This window comes from Pezoporus wallicus, unplaced genomic scaffold (assembly GCF_028554395.1).
Source record: "Pezoporus wallicus isolate ANWC-B61680 ecotype Strahan unplaced genomic scaffold, APGP_CSIRO_Pwel_v1 contig_8341, whole genome shotgun sequence".
NCBI classification, from domain to species: Eukaryota; Metazoa; Chordata; class Aves; order Psittaciformes; family Psittacidae; genus Pezoporus; species Pezoporus wallicus.
This window is the reverse complement of record NW_026638083.1, coordinates 2534239-2556536: the sequence shown is the minus strand read 5'-3', so window position 1 is coordinate 2556536 and position 22298 is coordinate 2534239. Positions and strand designations below refer to the sequence as shown.

The 22298-nt window shown below is 49.8% G+C and overlaps 1 protein-coding gene across 2 annotated transcripts in view; it reads left to right on the top strand.

The window, feature by feature from the left end:
• COL5A1 (collagen type V alpha 1 chain) overlaps window positions 1–18826 on the top strand; it is a 131077-nt gene extending 112251 nt beyond the window's left edge. The window contains exons 48-66 of one of the 2 annotated variants that reach the window (XM_057409164.1): window positions 7–114; window positions 199–252; window positions 634–741; window positions 2071–2124; window positions 2497–2550; window positions 2980–3033; window positions 3462–3515; window positions 4190–4297; window positions 4727–4780; window positions 4879–4932; window positions 5117–5224; window positions 5696–5749; window positions 6377–6412; window positions 7178–7231; window positions 7606–7864; window positions 8283–8395; window positions 10553–10621; window positions 13797–14030; window positions 16156–18826. In XM_057409164.1, coding sequence (XP_057265147.1) covers window positions 7–114; window positions 199–252; window positions 634–741; window positions 2071–2124; window positions 2497–2550; window positions 2980–3033; window positions 3462–3515; window positions 4190–4297; window positions 4727–4780; window positions 4879–4932; window positions 5117–5224; window positions 5696–5749; window positions 6377–6412; window positions 7178–7231; window positions 7606–7864; window positions 8283–8395; window positions 10553–10621; window positions 13797–14030; window positions 16156–16302 — 1776 coding nt within the window. In that variant the 3' untranslated portion in view covers window positions 16303–18826. Of the gene's footprint in view, window positions 1–6; window positions 115–198; window positions 253–633; window positions 742–2070; window positions 2125–2496; window positions 2551–2979; window positions 3034–3461; window positions 3516–4189; window positions 4298–4726; window positions 4781–4878; window positions 4933–5116; window positions 5225–5695; window positions 5750–6376; window positions 6413–7177; window positions 7232–7605; window positions 7865–8282; window positions 8396–10429; window positions 10499–10552; window positions 10622–13796; window positions 14031–16155 lie in introns of both variants that reach the window. The other variant, XM_057409163.1, reaches the window with a different exon arrangement.
• The last annotated feature ends 3472 nt before the right edge of the window (window positions 18827–22298 follow it).

Genomic DNA, 22298 nt, shown 5'->3' with positions numbered 1-22298 from the left:
TGTCAGGGCCCACCAGGCCCACCTGGACCCAGAGGTCCCTCAGGACCACCAGGAGCAGATGGTCCGCAGGGTCCTCCTGGGGGAATAGGAAATCCTGGTGCAGTAGGAGAGAAGGTAAAAAAGCATCCAGGGAAGCCTGGCTGAGGCTTTGCTGGGTCAGCAACCCCAGGTTTGCTCATCCTCTTTTCCCCTCTGCAGGGTGAGCCTGGTGAATCTGGTGAGCCTGGGCTTCCCGGCGAGGTTGGCCTCCCGGTGAGTACACTACAGGCTGGCTCTTGCTCTGATGGAGAAGAGCTTTTCTTCACGGGTGGCCCTCTGAAGAGCTGGTAAAGGGGTGTAGGAGAGGCATGGATTCAGCTGCAGGGGCTGAACCAGTGCTGTTCTTGGTCTGGGTATTGGGTGACACATCACCATGTTCCTGGGTATTTATAGTGTAAGTTTAGTCACCGAACATGGGCTACCCACGGCTGAACATCATGAACACCATTCAGCCTTCGTGGGAAGGGACTGCTATATCATGTTCTCGTGCTCTGAGATACAAATAAAGCTTCTTTCTCAGAATTGATCCAAAGAGGAGTTAGAGATTGGCAGGTTGGTTTCCTGGAAAATAGAAACACCCTTTTTCCTTTACAGGGTCCTAAAGGTGAAAGAGGTGAAAAAGGTGAAGCAGGTCCCTCTGGTGCTGCTGGTCCACCTGGCCCCAAAGGTCCACCAGGCGATGATGGTCCCAAAGGCAGCCCTGTAAGTACCCCTCCTGTCCAAGCAGTGCTCCCTTGTCTTGCCCAGCAGGGATTTCTGCATGAAAAGGTGTTTTCCAGAGATCTCTATGGAAATCTGAAACAGTTTACCAGCCACAGAATTGATCCTCCAATGATACTTGATATTGATCCCCTTCTTCAGGGTGCTCGTGAGGAAAAGACCCAGCTGTACCTCATCTTCCAGCAAGACTTAGAATCATAGAATAGTTAGGGTTGGAAAGGACCTTAAGATCATCCAGTTCCACCCCCCCTGCCATGGGCAGGGACCCCTCACACTAAACCAGGTCACCCAAAGCTTTGTCCAGCCTGGCCTTGAGCACTGCCAGGGATGGAGCATTCACAACCTCCCTGGGCAACCCATTCCAGTGCCTCACCACCCTAACAGGAAAGAATTTCCTCCTTAGATCCAACCTAAACTTCCCCTGTTTGAGTTTTAACTCATTACCCCTTGTCCTGTCACTTGAATTATTGGTTCTTTTTGCAGGCTGTCAGAAAGCTCACCCCCATGGTGAGCCTGCAGTAGGTTCACTTTGCACTTGAGCTTATGTATTTCCAAGGTCCTCCGCACCAGAGCGAAGCTTCTGAAACAGCGTGGAGGAGATTTATGTGAATCTGGGAGTTGTGCGTGCAGGGCAGATCCCTGTTGATGCTGATTGCTGTAGCTGTAGTGAAGCCAGTAGAGCTATTCTGATTTATACCAGATGACAATGGTACAGTATTTATCTTGCCAGCTTCTTTGATGCTTGCCTGCTGAAGAAATTTCTGCTGTGATAAGCAGCGGAGGCAGGAAAGTCAATCATCACTGAACAGATGGGCTTTGGGGATATCACATTACTGCTTGAAGCCTATTGTCTGAGCGCTGGTCTTGGGGTCGTTTGAAGTAAACAATAGACATTGCATGGAGAAGAATGGTGAAGTGTTTTAGTCATTAAATGCCTTGAGGGGATCTTCCTGTGATCGCGTAGTAAGCAAGCATCACGCAGTAAGCAAAAGCAAAATCTCACCTGCACGTTCCCCAAAGCTGCGAGGATTTTGCTGTCATTTGTCCAATGTGTTTATGAAAAACCAAATGAGGCTCCCAGTGTTGCCTTTGCTTTGCCTGATGCAGAGCTCAGCTGGTGGCTGGGACAAGATGAAGTCGCTGAAGATGCAAAGATGGGATGTGATCTGGGACTGTTGGAGGGTGGAGAACTGGGGCTTTGCTCCATAGGGTGACTCCCTGTGTTGTCACTGGGATCACAGGCACTAGTGCTCTGCAGTGCTCCAGATGCAACCTCTCTGACATGGGGATATCCCTCTTCTCTCTCTGCAGGGTCCGGTTGGTTTCCCTGGTGACCCTGGTCCTCCTGGAGAGCCTGGTCCAGCTGTAAGTGTCCATCTCACAGAAGGGCAGTTAGGTTCCTCCTCTTGGTTCAGTAAGATACAGCACTGTGCTGTTCATTCACCAGCAGCTCCTCTGGAACTTACTCTTCCCTTTACTTGGGAAAGAGTAAGGAGTTGCACCATAAGACTACTTGTCTGAGCATGCTACAGCCTTTGGGGTAGTAGCTGTATGAGTGCTGCTACCCACAATATTTGACATAGGACATTTGCTGTTACCAGTGCTCTCAACAAGAGATGGGAAGGGATGGTGCTGGTGGCATGAAGAGCACTCCACACTCCTGCTGCTGCTAATGCTTTCCTCAGCTGTATTCATGCCCTAAATACACCTGCTTGTTTCTTTCTTCTTCCTTTTCAGGGTCAGGATGGTCCTCCTGGTGACAAAGGTGATGACGGAGAACCTGGACAGACCGTGAGTAACTGGATCGATGAGCTCTGTTCCCCATCACTCCCCATGGTTCCTGTACACAGGTCCAAGGGCATACAGCATCCGATTCCCACCAGCTTCTGCTGCGCTGGCCCCTGGTGCCTGTCCCTGCCGCCTGTGTCAGCCTGGCCGCTGCATCCACCCTGGCTGCTGAGCAGTGCATCCCCAAAGCAAACGTTAACTTATGGGAAAACAAAACTCTTTCATTTAAACTTTGCTGTGCCTTATGGTATTTCCTGGTGGGAATGGCTAAAAGAAGAAACCACCTGCACCCCGAGGAGCTGTTGGGAGTTGTGCTGCCCACGCCTCGGCTCAGCACAAACTCCAGAGCTCAACTCGAGCTTTACACATGTGCTCCTCCTTCCCATGTCTCGTGGTGCAGTTATGGCTTGTTCTGCTTCCTTCTCCATCTAGGGTTCCCCTGGTCCCACAGGAGAGCCAGGCCCCTCCGGACCCCCAGGAAAAAGGGTAAGCTGATGGTTTAGGGGCGGTCCTCCAAGTTCATTTGTGTTGAATTTGTGAAACTAATGTTAGCAGTAGGTCTGCAGTAGATGCAAAGCAGTAGCATGTGAGATAAACAATAACTAAAAAGAATATCATGATGCACCATCCCAACCACTGGGAATTGCTGGGAAATTGTCAACCACATCCCCTGGTTTACTGAGGTTTTAATACCCAAAAGAAAACACAAGGATGAGGTGCTCCTGCTCTTCCCGCCTTGCTGCAGAGCCCAGGGATTCATTTAGCAAGAAGCTAATTTAAAAAGCTTTTCAGAGATATTTGTCTCCATTTTGCCTTCTTCCCTGGGGCTGTAGCATCATTCTGCTTATTCCAATGGACCGTTTCAGATCTGTGGGATCTAACTGTGATTTGCATCTGTGTTGTGCTTTCTCTAGGGCCCTCCTGGTCCAGCCGGTCCTGAAGGAAGGCAAGGAGAGAAAGGAGCCAAGGTAAGCGCTGGATGGGGGTTCACTTCTGCTGCCCTTCGTTTGTCAAAGGGACCTCCCTCTGACAGTGCTGGTGTTTGAAAGACAGTGATTTGATTTCTCTACGTGTTACAACGAATTAGCCTGAACTGGGGGCTGTTGGCCTTCAATCTAAGCTTATGTTTCATCTCTTCACAAACTCCATGGAGATAATTAGGGCTTGCTGAGGTCACGGGGATGTTTTCCTTGTTTTGAAATCACAAAGTGCCATATCTGTCAATTCAGTGTGTTGTCAATGAGAGACGTGCACAGCCCTGTGTTGTTTCCCAGGGCAGAAACAGCGCTACTGGACCAGGGTTGTTTCGGTAGGGGAGGTGGGGAGATGGAGAGGGGGATTGCAAATTACAGGCCCAGATGTTGTGGCAGCTGTGGGAGCGCTGGTGGCAGAGGATGTCCTCTGCTAGATTATATCCCAGGACCAGGCACAGGACAGCTCGGGGAGCTCGCAGTCTCCAAGGCTGTTCCTGCTGGAAACCAGCAGAAGTGGTGGGGAGCAGCAGGAAAACGAATGTGTTGGGAGCTTTACGCGCTTTGCATGCACCGGTGTTCACTCTGGGACATCCTGGCAGCAGCCACAGTGTATTCAAGATTGCTTGATGCCCCAGTGCGAATGAAGCCATGCTGCCTCTTGCATCTAGGGTGAAGCTGGTTTGGAAGGACCTCCGGGCAAGACTGGCCCAATCGGTCCCCAGGGTGCTCCAGGGAAGCCCGGTCCTGATGGTCTTCGAGGGATTCCAGGTCCAGTTGTGAGTATTCCCAAACTGAGCAGAGTCTGAGCAAGCTGCTGGGCAGGGCTGTTCCTGGTGCTTACCATAACCTATCTGCTTGGAAGACTCCTTTCCGCCAGTGAACACAGGTTTAAATGCCTGACAGCAGATAAAACACATTTAGTGGAAATAATGCAGCAGTGAATATCACCTCCCAGCATGTTTTATTTGAGACTTGAGTCTGCTCACTCCCTCTCCATGGGTGAGGGTTTCCAGGACCTACAAGGTCCCTTTTCCAGTAGGGATCTGAGCATGAAAGGAGCATAAATCATTTTGCCTTTACCACCTGTGAGAAGGCAGGGCGAATGTTCCGTGGCACAGGGGCCACACGAGGAAAGGTGAATAATGGGAGCAATCCCAGCTGGGAGCATTGAGTAATTGTTTTGAGGGGATTGCACTGTTTTACAGGGTGAACAAGGTCTCCCGGGATCCCCTGGCCCAGATGGTCCTCCAGGCCCAATGGTATGTCCAGACCATCAAATTCTGTGTGGTTTTGACATGGGTGAATGCATTTTACATGAACTTATTCTCTCTTTCATTTCCCCCCCGGTCTCTCAAAGGGCCCACCGGGTTTGCCTGGTCTTAAAGGAGACTCTGGTCCTAAAGGAGAGAAGGTGAGAATAGCACACATGATCTCACTGCATGACCTGGCCATTGTAGAGGCATCCTGCAGGTGGCAAACTCCTGTACCCTTGCTTAGATATTTGGGATGTATCCAGCAACGCCTTTGCTGGGTGGCTTTGGTGTTTGGGTACCTCAAGTGAGAGATCATTATTAACATCTGCTGCTTTTCCCTAGGGTCATCCAGGTTTAATCGGGCTTATTGGACCACCAGGAGAGCAGGGGGAAAAGGGTGACAGAGGTCTCCCAGGCCCCCAGGGCTCAGCAGGACCCAAAGGAGAGCAGGTAAATATTCCATGAGGCCTTAATGGAACGTGCTTTTGAGCTGTGGGGTTTGCTGCTTTAAGCAGGTATGGCATAGCAGAGCTGCTCAACCTTGGCTAATTTTTGAAGAATATTTTCTATGTTAATGTGGTTTATTCTACATGTGAGATGGGCATGTTCCAAATCACCCGACTTAGTGGGAAGCAGGTTCTCAAGGGTCATCTGAAAAGAGCTGAATAGACTTGGAGGGATGGTACCATTAAATATGCATCCAGAGGACAGGTTTTTACAACTGTGTACCAAGTGAGATAGGCGATTCCCTGGTTGTGCACATGCTTAAAAACCAGTTAAACCTCCAGGTTTGAATAGAGTCCTCCGTTCAGCTCATTCAGCTCCAGTCAGTCCTCATCAGCTGTGAGCAGGTGTCAGTTGTGTAGTTACATGCCAGCACTGGTGCATACACATCGATGCTTTTCTGCTTTTATTTTCCAGGGTATCACAGGTCCTTCCGGACCCATCGGACCTCCAGGGCCACCAGGATTACCGGTAGGTGACAAGCAATTGCCTTTGAATTCCTCAGGGGCTGCGCAGTCTTTGTGGAGTCACCTTTGTTCTCCCGGATACACCCAGCAGAGCCTGCCTGGCCTGGCCTGGTGTGAGGAAGTTGGTGGGGATGGCTTTGCTCAGCTGAGCCTGTTAAACACACTTGGCTGGGTTAGGGAAGTACTGGGGGTGATGGATGAGCCGAGAGATGAGCTCAGTGCGCATGGCAGGATGGAACACAAACGTCCCTCTCCCTGGTTTTAGGGTCAGCTATGATCACACTGTGATTTCTTGCCCTTTTTGCTCTTGGTACATTTTTCCCTGGATGCCCAAAGGCTGCACCTTGGGTAAGCAGCATTTGCTGGGTGCCCTCAGCACGGAGCCAGGACCAGCCCTGGGCTGTAGTAATGACCCAGCAGCTTTTCCAGCCCCCATCCAGGCAGGAGTGTGGAGCAGTGACACAGATGGATCTGACACAAATGCATTTTGCATGTTGGCAAATAACATTGAACTCCAGTGGATGGGAAAAGTGGGGAAAGAAGTGAAAAGGAAACCACCTTGTCTCTAAGGGGAGTCTGTTGCCTTCTCTGCTAGAACTGTACTGACTCTGCTCTGCTTTTCTCCACACAGGGTCCACCTGGTCCCAAAGGTGCTAAAGGATCATCGGTGAGTATAGACATTGTTAAATGAAGAAGGCGAGGAGCAGTTATTAAGTGTATAACCCACGGCAGCTCCTCCCTGTCAGTGGCATTAAGGCAACTGGCCACAGATGGCCTTAGCAAGTGCAGCCTTTCCAGGAACGGTACCTGGGGAAGGTTTCTGTTGCGCTCTCTGTACCTCAGTGAACATCAGTGCAGCAGAGATCCCAAGGAGGATTCCAGTGCACAGTCCTTGGGAGAAAACCTCCTGCTGTAAGGCGGCGGGTATTAAAAATAGCCAGTGGAGCGGGAGGTGGCGAGCTGGGGAGTGCAGAACGCAGCGAGAACGAGAATGTGACAGGGAAGCAAGATTCATGTTACAGATCTCCCATGCAGGCAGCTAAAAATTCCTCTTGGGCAGCTTCCTAATCCTCCTTCCCATGCAGAATTCAGTGTTCAATTAATTTTTAGGTTTTATTCGATTTATAAACCATTGGGTTGGTTTGAAGAGTTCACGCTGTCTTGCACTGGAACAGCCTCTCTTTTCCATAGGAAGCCTCAGCAAAGTCTGACTGTTTAACCCCAATCATTTGACTGATCTCTTTTCCTTAAGCATCTTCGGAGAGAGGTGCAAGGAGACCCCTCTGATGTGCATGAAGGGCACAGAAAGAAGGGACAGGAAGACAGATTTTGCCACAGGAGACTATTAGAAGAAATAATGTTTGGGATGTGCTGGAGGTGACAAGTGCTTTTCCCTGTGTGACTCCTGGTTTTCCCATGTTTTTCCTCCCAGGGTCCAACAGGTCCAAAGGGTGAATCGGGTCTTCCTGGGCCCCCAGGGCCTCCTGTAAGTAGAACCCATTACATGAAGCATGAAATGAGGCTCACATTTAATGGGTGTTGTAATATCAGGGGCTAGAGGATTTCTGGTCAGAGATTCAGCATATCAGGAGTCCCTGCAATACATTGACAGCTCTTAGAGGTGCTGGGGAAGAAAGCAGGATGTGAAGGGAGAAGTTACTGATGGGTAAAGAGAAGATGAATCCAACGTTCAAGTTTGGTGGCTGGGGTTTTTAGCAGTGCCATCACAGGTGTTTTACCTGTTATGTGTGTGTCTTGTGATGCTGCATCTCAGCACTGGTGACTGCTTTGGCCACCTCTTCCGTCTCTTCCCCACTGGCAGTGCAATGAGCAGTGGTATCTCCTTCCCCCACAAATCAGGGTCCTCCTGGAGAAGTCATCCAGCCGCTGCCCATCCAGGCTTCCAAGAGGACCAGGCGGAACATTGACGCCAGCCAGCTGGTGGACGATGGGAATGCCGACAATTACATGGACTATGCAGATGGCATGGAGGAAATCTTCGGCTCGCTGAATTCCTTGAAACTGGAAATCGAGCAAATGAAGCATCCCTTGGGCACCCAGCATAACCCAGCACGTACCTGCAAGGACCTGCAGCTCTGCCACCCCGATTTCCCAGACGGTGGGTCCCAGGACAGGGGGGATGAGGGGAAAACACCGTGAGTGTCCCAGCTCCATACAGTGGATAGAGGCGAGTGCAGGAAGAAAAGGAATGTGGGGGGTCCCTGGCCCTGGTGCCTCATGAGGAATGTGGCTGACAAAGAAGGAATAGATAGAGAAGAGTTGAATTAGATGATCGTTGCAGGTTCCTTCCTACGTATATACTCTATTATAAGAATGGGGATATATGGTGAAAATCAGCTATTCCTATAAGGTGCCACAGTGTGATGTAGAGTCAGATCATAACCTGGTTTCCAAAAAATATATAGAAACAGTGGCCTATGCCAGAGATGAGACATTCCTGGTAAGGTGGCTGCTGAATTGTCCTTCCTTCACAGTGCTGACTCTTTCTTCCCTTCTCTTCCCTCTCGTGCATCCAGGTGAATACTGGGTTGATCCCAACCAAGGATGTTCCAGGGACTCTTTCAAAGTGTACTGTAATTTCACAGCTGGTGGAGAGACTTGCATCTTCCCTGATAAGAAATCCGAAGGAGTAAGTCCATACAACTTCCCCCCTCCCATAGCATGGTGATAAGAGAGGAGTGTTTCCTAATATGAATATTCATAGACAGTCCATTTCAGGAGAACTGAACAATAGCAAGTAAGGATTAAAGATCCAGAACATTCCTTTGTTATGCAGCGTTGGTGTCTAAAATAAGGAATATGTTTATAAAGATAATTTCTTGGAGTAAGGCAGATTTAAACTGTGATTTGGGACAAGTCTTTGATGATTTCCCAGGCATAATAAATGCTAACACCTTTTTGCTTTGCTTTAGAAAGGCAGAAGTGTGTGTTGGTGCAGGAACTGTGAGCTTCGTTTAACTCCTTCCCTCCTGCAGCCAGGCTGCTCTGCTCTCTGCATGCACAGGCACTGCTGATTCCTCTGCCCTTGCTGTGCCTTGAGGCAGAGCAGATAAACGTTTCTCTCCTGTCGTTTTTCCTGGTGTTTCCTATGGGCAAATGATCATCAGTGGTTGCACCTGGCCTCTGCGCTCCTGGCGCCGATGCACGAAGCCTGGTTGAGTCCTTTGTGTAATGATGTGCTTAGCTCAGCCGGACCCTGTGCCCTGTGCTGTCCCCTAGAGCTGCTCTCCCCAGTGCCTGGGGACCAGCTCTCGCAGTGGCCGAGCAGAAGCTCCTGCGAAGCAGCCTGGGGAGCTCCCTCGGTGCCTCAGCTCTGCTGGGTTAAGGTGCAGACAAAGCTGTTCACTGAAAGCTGTTTGCTTCCCCAGTTTCACCCACCAGCAGTACGGGCCAGAGCAGGACAAGTAACAGGCAACATAAATCTTCCTTGGGTTTTTGTTAGGGTTGTTTAAGCAGGAGATGGATTTCCTCTCCTTTGCACTCACTTGCCATGGCTTTCCTCTAAATCTTGACAGCTAAAACACAGAGTCTGCCCCTGATCTTGGGGCTGCTCGGGCTCCTGTGAGTGGCTCTTTGGCCTCGCCACGTCCACTGTGGAGCTGCTTTTCTGAGCACTGCGATGCTCCTCAAATACAAATTGTGCTCCACTTCTGCAATACATTGTAAATAAGGAAAAGCTTCAGCCTGCTCTTTTCCCACGTAGAGGAATGAAACCAGCTACCACAGCAGCATTAAGTATTGGCTGAGTGGTTTTATTATAAGCCACAGCAGACTTTAAGCCATACCCCCTTTCCCTCCGTCCTTAACCCAGCAGAATCACACTGACTTGCTTTATGGCTCACGCACTGGCAAGGAAAGGACGATCCCAAGACACCTGTGTGTAGCTTGGCCATTGTTTTTGGAGGGATTTACAGCAGCAGTGCAGGAGCTCGTGGGAGGGTCGGGGAGCAGGGAGCAGCCACGTTCCTCCCTTGTGCTCTGACCCGAAAAGTGATTCAGCTGATCAGATGCGGCTGCCATAAGGGATGCTCCAACAGCTCATTTCTTGTCAAGGTCACCCCCTGCATTGCTCCAGGTAGTTGGACCTTCACTATGTGTGATGGTCCAGCACTGACTGTGGGGGATGCACTCTGCGTGCTGCTCCTTATTGCCACAGAAGTGCCAGAGGCAGGCAGAGGCTTTTCCTTAATCACATTCTTTGCCTTTCCCAGCCCCACAGCATCTGGATTTGCTGTTAGAGTGACAGCAGCCTTCCCCATTATCAGCACTGCTTTTCCACCCCAGCCCTCCCATGGAGATCCTTTACCACCGATACTTCCTTTTTTCCCTCCCTGTCTTTCCTTTTGTCTCTCATGCCAACAGACTGCACTGCTGGTTCTGCATCCAAAGTATGTAGGAGGCAGACATCATTAGCCCTTAGCCAAGGAGGCTCGTGCCAGGGCACTGCTGGGCAGCACCACGCAGTTCCTCCTGCGTGAGAGGTTGCTGGCACCTTAGGGCACTGCCAATTGCTCTTGTTAGTGGTGTAGAAAGATAAAGAAAGCAGTGGAAAGGAAGCTGGACAGTCTCTGTAAGACGTGCACGCTCTGCTGGGGAACTGAATGGAACTTTTTAATTGATTTTTCTTCTTTCTCTCTTTCCTCCTTTGCTGTCCACAAACTAGGCTAGAATTACTTCCTGGCCAAAGGAAAACCCAGGCTCCTGGTTCAGTGAATTCAAGCGCGGTAAACTGGTAAGATGCATCTTGGTGCTTTCTGTTTTCTTTAACCCCTGTCATATTTTACAGAGTAAAATGGCTCGTTGGCCCAAAGAGCAGCCTTCCACATGGTATAGTCAATACAAGCGGGGGTCTTTGGTAAGTGGCTAACCTTGGCCCTAGTCTGAATCAGAGCACCTCATCTGCTTTGGTATGGCCAGACCTGTTGCCCTCTGCATGCCGGACTAATCCCTATCCCACGTTGCAGTACAGATGTTTAAGGTGGAATACTGAAAAAGGACTAAAACCCAGTGGGGACGCTTTTCCCGTTGGCTTGACTAGAAGCCCAGGAGCAGGGCACAGCGCTAGTGCAGCCCATGCTTGCTGTACCCAGGGTGAGGTGTGAATCTATACATCTCTGCACTGGGGCAGGCTTTCCCTAAGGTGGGTTTTGTCTCTCGCACTGGAGCTGGGCCCCGTCAGGAGCTCCCACACCACCCCCAGAGCTTGGAGACATGAAGTCATTGCTTTAAAGGACTTAAAAGGTTTAAAGGATTTCAAGCCACGTGCATTGGCCAAGCCTGATGGGCAAGAGCTTGACATAGTCCCAGTTAAGGACTTTTTCAAGTCCTGTCCTAAGGTCAGGAGATGTTTGATGTCGGCCAGCAAGGCAGCGACACAGAACAGAGAAAAAGCTCTGGTGTTTTGTCCTGTAACAGGACATCCATGCTGTGGATAGATCACTCCTACAGAACCTCAGCCCTGGTCAGGGAGGTCAGAGCAGTGGCTTATGAGTGTATGCCAGGTCTGCTTAAGCCACAGCACTCTGTGGCTCTGTGGGTGTCAACTGTGTGATGCTGTGTGGGTATCAGCTCCTGTAGGATGAGCAGGATGCAGATAATGAACCCAGTCAAATGAGAGCTAGGAAAAAAGGAAATACTCAGTGGCTAAACCTGACCTGCCCTAGAAGCAGGAGCTGCTCTGTTGAACTGCACTGATCTGCTCCTGCAGGGCAGAGGTTTCTTGCAGTGCCCAAACTTCCACCTTAAAGGCAAACAACAAAGCAAACCACCGCGTTGTTTTCCTAAGCCGCGTTTTGTTGCCACTAAACACGTTCTGCTCTGGTTCTGCCCACCAGAAGGATATGGCTTCTGCAGCTTCTCTGCACTCCTGAGCAAGGCCACAAAGCCAAGGCTGCAGCCTCGTAGCTTCTTGGAGGGCAGCTACTCATAGCTTCATTACAGAGCACTCCATCAGTTAATGTTACGAGTAGCTCCATTTCTCCACCTTCTCTGCTTTTTTTCCCTGTTCAGTCTGTTTACCAGCCAAGTTAGAGGCTGAATTGCCAACCTAGACCTTAGGGCCCTTCAGTTTGTTAAACAGGAATTTCAGCGCTACTTGGAACCCTTTGTTCCATCTTTCTGTGTTGCTGTTTTCTTTCTTTTTTTTACCTCTCCTGCATTTTCTCTTTGGGAAGAAAAAGCCACCAGCACGTGGAAGACTTGCGTAGGCAAACCTGACCTGCCTAAGCCAACCACAAAACGCCTAAGCCAGCCACAAAACACCTGAGCCAGAAAAGTGCAGTTTGAGTATTTACTCTGATTTCAAATACCTCTCATTCTCCCCAGTCAGTCCTTGGAACCATGAGGTTTGTAAACTGGGGAGACATTTGCCTGGATCCAGCATCGGTTGAGATCTGTGTGTAGCTGGTGAGCTGAATGAGTTTGAGTCCCCCCTGGGTGCTGTGTTGCCCATGGTACTCCGCCGAGAAGGTCCCTGGTGTCTTTCCATGCAGCCTGAGCAGGGTCTCCTGGGGGGCTGAGCCCCACAGGGATCCCTGATGCTGTGGGGAAGGTTTCCACCCGGCTGCTCAGCACTGAGGGAGCGTAGATGGCTCCGTGTGAATCTCAGCGCTTGCAGGAGGTGTGCTCACCTTTCTTCTGGGATAGCTGAAGGATGAAGGGCATAGGAAATGAAACACAAAGAAAACATCTTGTTTTGATGCTTCTGCACCATCATTAATCAATGACACAGAGTTCTTGGATCTGATTTCTTACTGTTTCACATGGTGCAGCCAAACTGCATTAGAGGGATAGAAGGGATGCAGATGTTTTTTTTTCTGGACTCTGCTTTCCTCCCCTGTGTGTTGCACACAGTTCCCAGTGGCTCTGACAGGGCCTGCCACCCATCCTGTCCTGTTATCCTTCACAGCCGTGTGGCATCTGCCACAGGAAATACTATCACAGAGAAAACAGAAAGGGATTGATTTTGGCAAACCCGTGTTCCCATGAGCCAGCCTTATGCAGGCAGCCGGTTCCCAGTGGCTCCAGTCACAAAGGTGGGACAGGGCTTTGTGCAGTCTCCAGAGGCAGAGCAGGAACCGAGGCCCCTCCACAAGTAGTCAGTCTCCAGACTAAGCCCTGGTTGAACTAAGAGGAACAGGTCCTGCGGACAAGTAATGCCACGCGTCCTTGGGTGCGTGCCGTGCACTTGACATCTTGTGCCCCGGCCTTCCACGTCCTGGTGGTTTTCTGCCAGCTCTCTCCTGGCATGCGCGGCTCTCTCATGGTCAGTCATATTTCACTCTCAGGAGGACAGTGCAACAGTATCCTGACAACCGGTTGGTATATCTATTTATTTATATTACCTTTTAATTCACTGCTCTATTGCCTGGTTATGAATCTCTTCTACTGTTTGCAGCTCGCACAACAAGTCAATGTTTCGTGGTACCTTGAAGACCACCATGCTGTCTGTGTGCCTGTATTTTTCTCCTGGTTCTTTCCAAAGACACCCACTGTCCATAGAGGACAGTAACGAGCAGCAGCTCTGGTAGCGTGTTGACGCCCAGGAAGAATGAATGGGAAATACCTCCGTGTGTGCAGGATGAAGTACCCACAGCAGTCAGAAAACAGTGTCACATAGAACAGACAGAGCCCCAGGCCTTACAGAAATCTGTTCTCTCTCCTCTTCAAAAGCTGGAGAAGTATGCTCGCTATTGGCTTAAGCCTGAGATGTGTATCCCCAGATTTGCACTCTCTTGCAGCCAGGGCTGAAATCCCTCTTCATTTTTCCTCCCGCCATGAATTAATGTGATTTTTTTTTAGCTCACCACCAGACTACACCAGCAAACAGAATAAACTGCCCCTCAGTAGCCATGTCCCGCAGCCCTGTGTTTGTGGCATGGCAGGAGCAGGGTCTGCACCTCAGCGAGGTGGTGAGATCAAGCCCCGTGCACAGGATAATACAGATGGGTGAGGCTGGTGCTCCTCAGAGCCCCCAGACTTGTTGCATTGCCCCTCACTGCCCAGTGTTTCCCCTTCTCCACTTCCCATAGCTCTCCTACGTGGATTCAGACGGGAACCCCATTGGCGTGGTGCAGATGACCTTCCTCCGGCTCCTGAGTGCCTCGGCCCACCAGAACATCACTTACAACTGCTACCAGTCCGTGGCCTGGCACGATGCCACCACCAACAGCTACGACAAGGCCATCCGCTTCCTGGGCTCCAACGATGAGGAGATGTCCTACGACAACAACCCCTACATCCAAGCCGCCCTCGATGGCTGCGCGGTACGTGGGCAGCGCTGGGCGCTGCGGGATGTGTCCGTCTCCTCCTCTGCTTGTCCAGCACCTTTTGGCTCAGTGCAAGCACCTCTGCATTTCCTGGGCCTGTTGATGCAGTTGCCTGGAGGGTTGTCCCCAGCGTGAGAGGCATTGAGCTTGTTCTCCCCTAATGCTGGTAATAGGTGGTTCCACTCGAGGCCAGGGGAATCATAGAATCATTAGGGTTGGAAAGGACCTTAAGATCATCTGGCTCCAACCCCCCTGCCATGGGCAGGGAGGGACAGCTCACACTAAACCACGTCACCCAAGGCTCTGTCCAACCTGGCCTTGAACACCACCAGGGATGGAGCTGCAGCATCTCTAGGAATTGGGTTCATTTGCTTTATTGCTGGCTGTGCATAAAGGGACCTGCCTAAAACTACAGGTTGCTTGTAAAAGACCCCTTGCCTTTGCTCTCCCCCTGTTCACTCACGAAGAGCGAGGCAAGCGATGAGTTTCCAAAGGGGCCCAGCATCCTCCCTGTGCCTCTGCTTCCTGTTGGGTGGTTGGGTGCTTGGTTTGAGATTGAGCTCTGCAAAATCTGCCCTCAGGAGCTAAAAATCTGGCAAAGCAGGTGCTGCTGGTGTTTATTTTGAGCCCCAGCGTGCTGGTGCAGAGGCACATGGGATTCTCACCCTCTGGAACTGCAGCACTTGAAGCCCACGGGACAGAAAGATTGAGATGTTTGACAGAAAAAGCCCTCCGCAGAATATGAGATCAAAGTGGTTCTGTTGTGGCACATTCATGTGTTTTACTGTAGGAGCAGTGAGGAAAATCAGATTTGAATCACTTCTTTTAACACTCTGGCAGAGGGAAAGAGCATCCATCCATCCATCCATCCATCCATCCATCCATCCATCCATCCCACTTCGGAAGCCATGTTGGGGAGTTTATCCTCAAGTACTTCATATCTCCTGCTAACACAATGTGTCCTCACTGGGAAGTGCCTTTCCTCTCCCTTTCCCTTCTTAAGTGTCAGGGATGTTGCAGGATCACATGTTGCATGTTTTAAGGCAGAAGTGCTGGCTGAAAACCCTTTTGGTTTAAGTGATTTGACTCAGGTGCCTGGCATTCATCTCCTTAATGAGGGATATTTGCATGGAAAGACGACTGGGGCTCCTTCGAGTTTATTTGCTTGGTTGCCTCTCTCAGGCATCTTCTCTCTGCAAGAGATGTGTCCTGTGGGCTGTGGAAAGGAGGTAAAACATGACTAAGAAGCTTATTGCAGCCTTGCAGAAAGAGGCCCTGCATCTCCTGTACCATCTCTGGTACCCTGGTAGATCATCCTTCCTGAACCGCAGGCAAGATACTTTAGATTGAGCCCCACCATGTGGAAAATGAAGTTGGGCTGCCTGGCACAGTGTTGTCACAGGAGTCCTGGCAGGACCACGCTAAAGGCTGATGTTCAGGCTGTTATTTGAATGTGTTATCACAGCTCATTCTGTACACAGCCTATTCTTCTGAGGCACACAAATCAGAGGGTACGGTAGAGCCTAAAGCTGCTCCGAATCAATTTGTTTGTGCAGCTCTGTACGCCCTCAGGGGCACTGCTGCTCCTCTAATAATTATTTGTATTTCGGAACTAAGTGTATGGCTACCAGGCACGCTAAAAAGACACCATCACCTTGTGAATTCCATCAGACTTTAAATGGGATCTTTCCGGTAGCACTCGGATAATAGTCAAACTAATATATTCAAATTAAATCGCTTCTATTTGCTCAACAACCCATGTGTGTCCTCAGGGAGGCAAAACAGCTATAGCACAACCAGGCTCCTGTTCCAGCTGTGAGATGTGCTGACAGCAGAGTTAGTGTCTTTTGATGTGCATGGCAGCAGCTTCTGCTCCAGCATCTGGGCTCAGGACAGTGGGACCATTGTCAGTGGTCACCATCCTGCTTGAGAACCTCTCTGCTAGATCTGCAGGGCAAATATGTGGTTGGGTGCTGGGTTCCTCAAATTCCACTCAGAAATGCCTATGTAAGATCATCACCGTATTCCCAGCTTGCCTGGCGAATGCTTATCCATGCAAACTTGCTGCTATTGGGTTGGAGGCATCACCAGAGCTCCTCTCTCTCCCTTTTCTCCCTGTCAGGCAAAGAAGGGCTATCAGAAGACTATCCTGGAAATCAATACGCCCAAAGTAGAGCAAGTGCCTATAGTCGACATCATGTTCAATGACTTCGGAGAAGCATCACAGAAATTTGGATTCGAGGTGGGACCGGCTTGCTTCATGGGCTAAGAGCCACCTGAAAACTAGTCTCCAAATGAGCAACCTCGTAACCTCATTGCGCCATTTAATTAATTAAAAACAAGAAAAAAAAGAGAAAAAAAGAATTCCTCGTCACATGCACGTTCTGAAACTGGACAGCGATGGGTTATTTTATATCCCCGTTCCGTTTTGTTCCTCGTCCTGCCCTGGTTCCTCCGAGCCCCGCGAGGACCCAGCCCACCACACACACAGAATCTCATGACCGCCCGCCGCACGCGTGGCCCAGGGACCTGGCCGTGTGCTGCTCCCACCGCTGCTGCTCCATGGCCACCGAGCAGGCCCCACTGCCAGCAAAGGATGCTGCTGCTTCTGCTGCTTCATCATCTTCTTGCCACAAAGCAACACCAAGCCCTTGCCTGTAGATCCTTGAGGAAAAGCTTGAAACTCCAGTGTTCAGCCTGACGTGGAAATACCAGCAGTCCCGGCTGCAAACCAAACCATCCAAAGCTCATTGGAGGCATTTTGTTGACTTCCACCAGATTGGGATCAGCTCTAACAAGAGATGTCATGGCTACTTCCAGAAGGTTTAATATCTCCCTTGAATCACGTAATTCCATCTTTTACAAAATGACACCCCATGAATTCGATAGGGAAAAGTCGTACTGGGCATCTCTCTCCCATGTATTAAAGGTGCTTATATTTTTGTATGTTTGTAAGTAAATATTTGTATTGTATATTATTTTAAATGCTGAAATGTTTCTGGCTTCAAAACATGCATGTGACCCTGTCTGGATTGAGCCCAGCTCTCTTCCCACCACTGCCCAGCCAAGCATCAACTCCGGGGATGAGGACAGCAGCTCCTGCCTCTTCCCAACCCCAACCCTGGATCTGGAGGGTCTTTGAGTTGTGCCCAGGCGTGAGCCTTGGCAGGATGAGGGCCCATGGGGTGGCAATTCCGTGTTGTAGAATGATTCCCTTCAACGTAAGGAAATTAAAGCCACATTTTAACAAGGTCTCTACAAAAACCCTGATGTGAAAGTAGGATCTGCTTTGAGTCTTTGCCTTTTTATCCACCTGCTTACCTTCACATCCGTGTTTTAAATTAATTCTTCCTTTTTTCCTTCAGCATTCTTTTAAAGTAATAATGATTTAACACCCCCCCCCCCTCCATTCTCAGTGGCAGATTGCAGTGGCAAGGGAAAACCCATTGGTCCTCTCTGAATATGAAGTGTAAAGAAAAGGAAACAAAAAGGTGCTTTTTATTTTTACATGTCTCTGTGGTGCTATCTATTTGAATGACTTTAATACAACACTGGTGATACCCTGCCATTGGCCAATCTCCCACCAGCTTTTGCTTTTTAGCTGCTTTCAACGCAGACTGGAGGCTTTTGCTACAGTCTTTGATTATAAATGCATGTCCTCTCTGTACTTGTTACGTAGAAGACCCACTCATTGCTTAGTACGGTCCATGTACAAAAAGTATTAAGTGCTCACATCTTTTTTTCCTCCTTTCTCCCCGAGAATATCGCTGCCTCTCAGGCGGTGGGAGCCACACCAGATTGTACCCGCTCGCTGCATGTTTGTGGTGCTAATTTATGTAGTTGCTGGCTGTCCTGACGCGATGCTGAAGCCGGGTGGGATGCCGCCCGCCGCGCTCCCAGAGTCTGCAGTTCTCTTGGTCTTCCCACGGTGGCAATGCCAGGATGGGATTTTTCTTTTCCCATGCAGCGTTTTTGGCTCTCAACCTGGTGACACCATCTTCTTTCTCCCTGTTTCTGTGCGTGCGTCTTCCCCCTGCCCGTTTTCCTCGGTTAGATCTCTCAGCTGGATAATAGATGTTGCAGGGTGCTTTTTTAATTACTTGGCCTGGAGTATTCCAGCAGCGCTTGAGCCAAAGTGGGGCTTTCACCGTAAAGGAAAAGACATCACATTTACTGTGAAGAAAAGCCTATATCTGATGTCTTCTCCCCCCTCTTTCCCAAGCAGAGAGCAGCGGTAGCCAAGGAAGGGAGGTGAAGCTGTGCTGGAGGCAGCGGCGATGCCGCGCGGTGCTTGTCGGTCTGGGAGAGCCACGTCCATCCCTCTCCCTTCTCCTGCTCTGTTCTCTTGCGTTCTTTTATCACTTGGGGGACAAAAAATACACAAGGTGCTACCCTAAACCCTGCAGACTCCGGCAGCAAAGCAGTGAAAAGGAGAATATGGTAATAATATATAGGAGAATTCAGCTTCTCAGTCACCTTGGCAACAGCCTTGTTCAGGAGCAGTGGGAAGGTCAGGAAAGGTTGCACGTTCCTCTCTGCAACAGAAAAGCCATATCTTGATGTATGTACACACGTGTGCGCCTGCCCAGGTCATGTGATTCTGTTATAAATTTTCATCAAAGGAGCTTTTTTCTTTTTATTTTTTCTTTTTATTTCATTGCTTTAAGAAAAGAAAAAAAAAAAATTCCTGTCGAATTCCACAGTGTTGTAATTGTACTGAGCTCCGAACTGTTCCGATCCCCCAGACCACTTAGCTACGGTATATTGCAATAAAATTACTACTTGTATTTGCAGACCTTCTTTTTGTGTAATTTTATTTCCCTCCTCCCTTAATATATATTGACTTGAACAAATGTTGATAAGAAAAATAAAAGCCTATGGAAAAAACAAATTCTAGTACGTAAGGCCCTTTTTAAACAATAGTGTTGAATGGCTTATTGTACATTTCTCCAAAGTCCAATAAACATGTCATGAAATTTAAGTGTAATGCCCATAAGAGCTATTTTTAAATATTTTAAACCTGTGTAATAAAGGAATAAATGTAATAGTTTTTTTTCAATAAATCAAGTTTACTGTTTCCACCGAACCCAACACGATGTGAATGTCTTCTTGAAGTTGGTTGCAGCGGGATCTCCCCACGACCCCTCTGCTCAGTGGAGCCTGAAGAGTTCATCGGAGGAGCAGTGACAGTGCTTAAAGGTAACGTATATACTGCAAGATACTAAACCCAACCCACCAGAGAGAGAATTTCCAAGCCTGGAATCTTTTCTTTCCCCTCAGTGAGAAACTCCAGTCAACTCAGTGCAACACTCCAACCTGGGCATTTCAGTGGGACCTGGACGAGAAAATCAAGTGGCCACCAGCTCTCCGCCTTCTCCACGAGCACCTGAGGAGCCTTTGCTTGGTCCTGCAGCGTTTGCTCCAGATGATCTTCTCACCTCAAGATGAACTCGGGACACAAACCCTTCCTCCAGCTTCCCGGTGAGCTCCTCCACCCCCAGACGCATGCCCTGGCCCCAGAGCACTGCTGCATGGATGTGCTGGGGGAAGCAAAACGAGGGACACTCTTCCCATCCTTTCCTCCTTGCCTCCTGTGGGTTTCGCTCCATGAAAGACATGCCAGAAGATGATGGCTCCTCTGGAAACCACCATGAAAAGTCACATCATCAAAGTCACCATCAGCCACTGCTGCTGGATTTGCATCGCTCTGGTTCTCACAGGCTTCTTGCAAACAACATTTGGTTGGCACTACTGGTTTGCAGGTTCAAGAAGATGCTTGGGCCTTAGGAACACGTCCTTATTTGCAACCCTGCAGGTGCGTACAGTGCACACACACATGCACAAACCCACCCTGTGCAGAAAGCTTTGCAATGACCCAGACGTGTTGTGTGTCCCATCAACCTCTCCCTTTTATTCTTCAGCTGCAATTAGTGGTAAAACTTCACATCTAAGTGGACCCCTGAAATGCAGAGGTACCACAGCTACAGGAAGAAACTATGGGGGGAATAACTTTAATTGCTTAGACCTGGCTAGAAAGATTTAACTTAGATCCTGATAATGCTTCAAGGTGACACTAAGCTCATCGTGCTGACTTGTCACTTGTGATTTGCACTCGGTCGCTGCTGGTTGCAGCAAAGACTTCAGCAATTGCCTCAGAGTCTTGCTGCTGAAAGGAGCTTTGATCTGTCATTAGGAAAAGCAGAGATTTAAGAAAGAATGTGACTGTTTGGCACTGCCAGACCCAGAAGCTGGGGCATATTTTTCACCTCTTTTCATGTAACAGAGTCAGGGATTTGGTGCTGGAGCTACAGTGCAGGAGCTCTGCTGGGTGAAGTGTGGAGGGTAATTTTGGGGAGATCCACACAGAAAGCAGCCGTGTGAGCACCCGAGATTGCTCAGTGTTGGGGTGAGAGTGGGGCTGCTCAACCCAAACTCACACGCCCTGGGCAGCAACTGCCTCCTGTGATGTTTTCTCTAGCACCGGGTCTTGGCGAGGCTGGGAATGCTGCTTTTCTGTGTATTGAGAGCATGAAGCTTGAGGAGTTTTCCCACCCAGTTACCTGAGCTGACCCAGGCTTAAGAACGTGTGCGTTTGCTCCCTGGCTGGTTCCTAGGGTATAACATGAGTGGCTGCTTGAGTGCTCCCTGCCTGTGAATGGGAATTATCCTTTAGGTGATGCTTTAGCCCTGTTCTGGAGGAAGGGGCCGAGTCCTCCTGCTGCTGCGTGTCTGTTGGCTCCCTGTCTTTTCCCTTTGAGTCCCTTGGCTGTGCTGCAGCTGGTGGAGCACCGGCTGGCCCTAAAGCCCTGTCAGGACCCACAGCCTGGGCTGAGGGTGCTGCACACCAGTGGGGCACAGCTTAGCCATGTAAGTGCTCCTGATCTGATCCGTGCCATGCAGGGGCACACTGCGATCGCACCATTTGCTCTCTGCAAGACAGGATGGCGTTGGCTGGGATGCACCCTGCTCTGTTGTTATCTCCCAAGTGATGCTCCTCCCAGCTCCTTAAATAGGTGTTTACATGAGAGTGGTAAAAAAAAGTAAGGGCTAAACAAGAAGTGTTGGCTCTGGTTAAATTTAGAGATGAGGTTCTGGGCCTCTCTCCCCTGTGGTCTGGGTGACTTTGGGCAAACAAGCCAGAAGAAAAATTGAATGGGTGTTTCATACAAAATATTTGGTTTCTTTAGTGGAACTAAAGCTCTCCTGGGGAGCAAGAAACAGCAAGATAAAGTGGGAGGCTATAATAAGAAGGGGAGAGGAATATGCATGAAGAGAATGTGTAAAGCATTGGGTAGGGGGAGGTTTTTGCAGCATGCGAGCCAAGCTAGAGCTGTTTTCATTCTTCAGCTGCTTTCTGTCCAGCATCTCCCCCGCCAAGCCTGGATTGACTTGGTTTTTATTAATGTCTCAATCAAAAGGCTAGAACTGACCTGACCCACCGCTCTGGGAAAAAAAACCCGGCTCCCTGTGACTGTCAGGGAGAAAGAACAAGTGAGCTGGAGACGCCTCCTGGCACTTCAGCACCACCTGAGAATTGAGCTGCAGCGTCTCCAGCCGAGGCTAATAGAGCACCAGTCAAACGTATCCCCTCTCTCTTCACACCTTGCGCAGGAGCGGTGCCGCTGCAGATTCACTGCTTTGCTTTCCTGCCAGCCGGGCATCCAGTAGGCAGAGAGCTCAGGGCTTGGGGTATTTGTTTAACACGGCCGATCCGAGCAGGTCAGAGCATCCCGGCCTCTGCCGGGGGGCAGTGCAGGCAGGGCAGGATGTGGCCCCGCTGAATCTGAGCTCGTCTGCCTCAGCCACCTCTCCTTCTCCACCTCCCTGCTCTGCCACGCTGCACAGTGTGAGAGCAGCAGGTGGGAAGCAATGGTTTAGCATAAATACCCATAAATTATCATGTCACAGCAGTGAGGGCTTCTGCTGCTTCTTTCCGTTCTCTTTTCTTTCCATGTGTTTTCCTTACTTTAAAGCAAGAGCAACCTTTGAAGCCAGCCTGGGCTGATGCTCTCAGTATCTGTCAGTCGCTATTCAACCAGAGCTGCTCTCCTGCCATTACACAATGGCCCAAAACCGCAGAGCTGGAATTCTCTTCAAGGCATCTGGCTTGATCCAAGCTCTGATTTCAACCAGGAGGCACTGCTGATGCTGGAGAGTGCAGAAGTGCAGCTTCAATAGCTTGAGCGATGACATGAAAACACAACACTTGAATACCAGTGCTGGCATTCAGTGCTTGCAGCTGAGTCCCGGGATGTGCAGCAGCTC